Source organism: Fukomys damarensis, unplaced genomic scaffold, assembly GCF_012274545.1.
Source record: "Fukomys damarensis isolate Sample0158 unplaced genomic scaffold, DMR_v1.0_HiC HiC_scaffold_2, whole genome shotgun sequence".
Lineage (NCBI taxonomy): Eukaryota > Metazoa > Chordata > Mammalia > Rodentia > Bathyergidae > Fukomys > Fukomys damarensis.
In genome coordinates, this window is record NW_022900914.1 from 23,085,733 (window position 1) to 23,088,529 (window position 2,797).

The 2,797-nt window shown below is 46.0% G+C and overlaps 1 protein-coding gene across 1 annotated transcript in view; it reads right to left on the bottom strand.

Annotated features, from left to right (window-relative positions):
- Nucleotides 1–2,303, bottom strand: part of Lrpprc (leucine rich pentatricopeptide repeat containing) — a 108,653-nt gene extending 106,350 nt beyond the window's left edge. The window contains exon 1 of the mRNA XM_010611499.3: nucleotides 2,087–2,303. Coding sequence (XP_010609801.1) covers nucleotides 2,087–2,235 — 149 coding nt within the window. The 5' untranslated portion in view covers nucleotides 2,236–2,303. The remainder of the gene's footprint in view (nucleotides 1–2,086) is intronic.
- Between the last annotated feature and the right edge of the window lie 494 nt (nucleotides 2,304–2,797).

Consider the following 2,797-nt stretch of genomic DNA (forward strand, 5'->3'; position numbering starts at 1 on the left):
TTTTTTTTTTTTTTTTTTTTTGCTTTATAAGAAAGACAGCTTCTAAGAGAGACAGAAGGGGGACCAGAAAATGGATTGCCCCTTCTCCTTTGTATTCTACAATTATTCCTCAAACCACATGAGTTTCAGTTTTTTTAACTAAAACAAAATAAATAAAATAGCCTTTGCCAGTGGTTAATAGTGGGTAGAAGAGTGAATGAAACACAGTGAGGAAAGGAAGGAGACGGGAGTATGGACAAGGAAAAGAGAATGGGAAGCTTCTATCAGGTGGGAAAGATGTGGGCATGCTTACACACTGCAGGACAGGGGGCTGCACAAAGTATTTAGAGCCTGGAGGAAAAAATATCTTTATTGCCTGCTATGATCTGAGCACACAGTAGTGAGCAAGAGAAAGTCCTTGGAGCTTACTTTCTAATAAGGAAACAAAACAAGTAGGTAGTAAGATGTGTTATGAATAAAACTAAAACAGGATAGTGTAGTTTTTTAGATTGAGTGTTGAGGTCAGGCTCCTCTAAAGAGACATTTGAGTCTTGGGTGACAAGAAACCAGCTTTATAAAGATAGGGAAAGGGAAAGGGCCTGATTACCTCTACTTTACAGATAATGAAAATGAGGTGCTGACAGGTTAAACAAGATGTCTAAGATCATGCAGCAAAGAAATGGAACCCAAGTGTGCAGAACACTCAGATCAATACCATTTCTACTAAAATGCATTTGCTCCTTAGGTATATTCAGTTTTCCTCAAATACAACAATGAAGACAAAACTGACCCTTACCTGGCCTCAAGAATGCTAAGGACTAGAGAAAAACAAAAGTGGCACAATTTTCTCAAAACAAACTCTGAAAAACAAGAGGTGTAGTCCTACGAAAGAAGAGGCATGATTTCTGAGGGTTAACTGTTCAGGCCTAATTAAAAAAAAAAAAAAAAAATACAAGCAAGCTCCAAATCACACACAAGCCATTCCAAAGATTTACAACTAAGTTGTTAAGAAATCATAAAACATTTCCTTCATATAATTTTACACAGAAACTAAGTTTCCAGGTTGGTTTGTAAAATAACAGCTACATCACAGTTGATTAATAAAGTAGTTACCACTATCTGCCCTATACTAAGTGCTTTCTACATACAGATAATTCTCAGCAACAATATCGACACACCATCACTGTTTCCATCTTACATGATTTGTTCAATGGCACAACGAAAATAGAGAAGCCTGCAGTCCAGCTCCCTGACATTCCAGATTAGCTCTTCATCATAATGCTAGACCCCAAAGAGCTTTCATCTATACGTCTTTCAATCAGTTTCTCTCCAATGCTAAAACCTACACACCCATCAAATTTTGAGGTGAGGTGATTAAGGAAGGTTGATAAAAGTCTATGCCAAACCTATCTCCCCAGAATCTTAGTCCACCAGTACATTTATTCTCACATTTTATCCCCAGTGAATTTAACTTGCCTTTACACAACCAGATCCCAACAGATTGGGCCTTTCAAGTGCTCACCTATTCAATGTCACTTAGGGATCCCACTGTGACAATTCCCAAACCACACCACACTTTCACAAATACTGAAAAACGCCATTCTAGAAAACGAAAGAAAAGAAAAAGACGCAGACAAAAAACCAAACTGATTATAGCCCAATGTCGAACTCTGAACTATCTCAGGCCCACCCAAAACTCCCAACTCATCCTCCCAAGACACTAAAGCTCCCAAATCTCAATACTAGACGGGGAATTCAGTGATCCTACGTGGGTCAACACCCAAGATGGACAATCTTAGGTTGGGAGGATGCCACCTTATCACCGGAGCATCCTTCAAAGCCCCCCCTCAGCTTCACTGGCCATCGGCGGCCCGAGGGCAGAAGCCAGTCTCGCGTTGGAGACGGCGGGAATCAAGCCGGAAACAAACCATGCCCGCAGCCATGACCTTGCGAAGTTCAAACCTGTCATCAGAAAACAACCGGTGAAGAGCATTGCCCAGGCTTAGTCTTGGGGAAACGAGGGGCGTGGAGAGGTCCCCCTTGGCCTGGCCCCCGCCAAGGCCGATGACCCTGCTGCAGCCTGGTAGAGGAAGGGCCCTGCACTCACCCTGCAAAGGGCCGGGCACGAGCGGCCGGCAAACAAGAAGCGCCTAGTGGCCGGCTTGTGCCGCCCGCGAGGAAGCGCAGGGACAACGGGAGGCGCGGGGACACACCAGCACACAGGAGCCAGCGAGCAGGTCTCAGCAAGGCGGCCATGGCTCGCTAGTCGCCCACAGCAGAGGCACGCCAGCCAGAAGGCCGGAGGAGCACGTGACTGCGGGGTCGCCCGGCGCGGGACAGTCCAACGGCCGGGCGCGCCGAGCGTGGGGGGGACTGCTGTCTGTTGCAAGATGGACAAGCTCGTTTATGTGGGGATTGTAAGAGCTTCATCACATATTTTGTTAAACAATATTGATGGCTTCATTATCTAAGGTGTTTGCCGTTCCATGTTATATCCATTATCTGAGCATAATTCAGTCACTTTCTCCCCACACTCTTCAGTTGGTACAGTCGGCAGAGGTCGACTCCGCCCAGGCTAGCGCAAGGGCTCGTGGGAGGCCGACAAGCAAAAACTCCGAGGGCTCTGATAGAGGCTGACTGTGAAGATCCCGGAGGGTGGGAATGACCTTTTTCCGTGTACTGCTCTAGCCTCTGACGTTCATTCAGCAGTTCCTTGGCCAACTGCCAAATTCCTGCCTTACTCTCTGAGAAGAACGAGTCGTAACTCTCAGAAACTCGGGCCAGAAAGCGTTGAGGACCTTCGCCCTGAGCTGTCGGC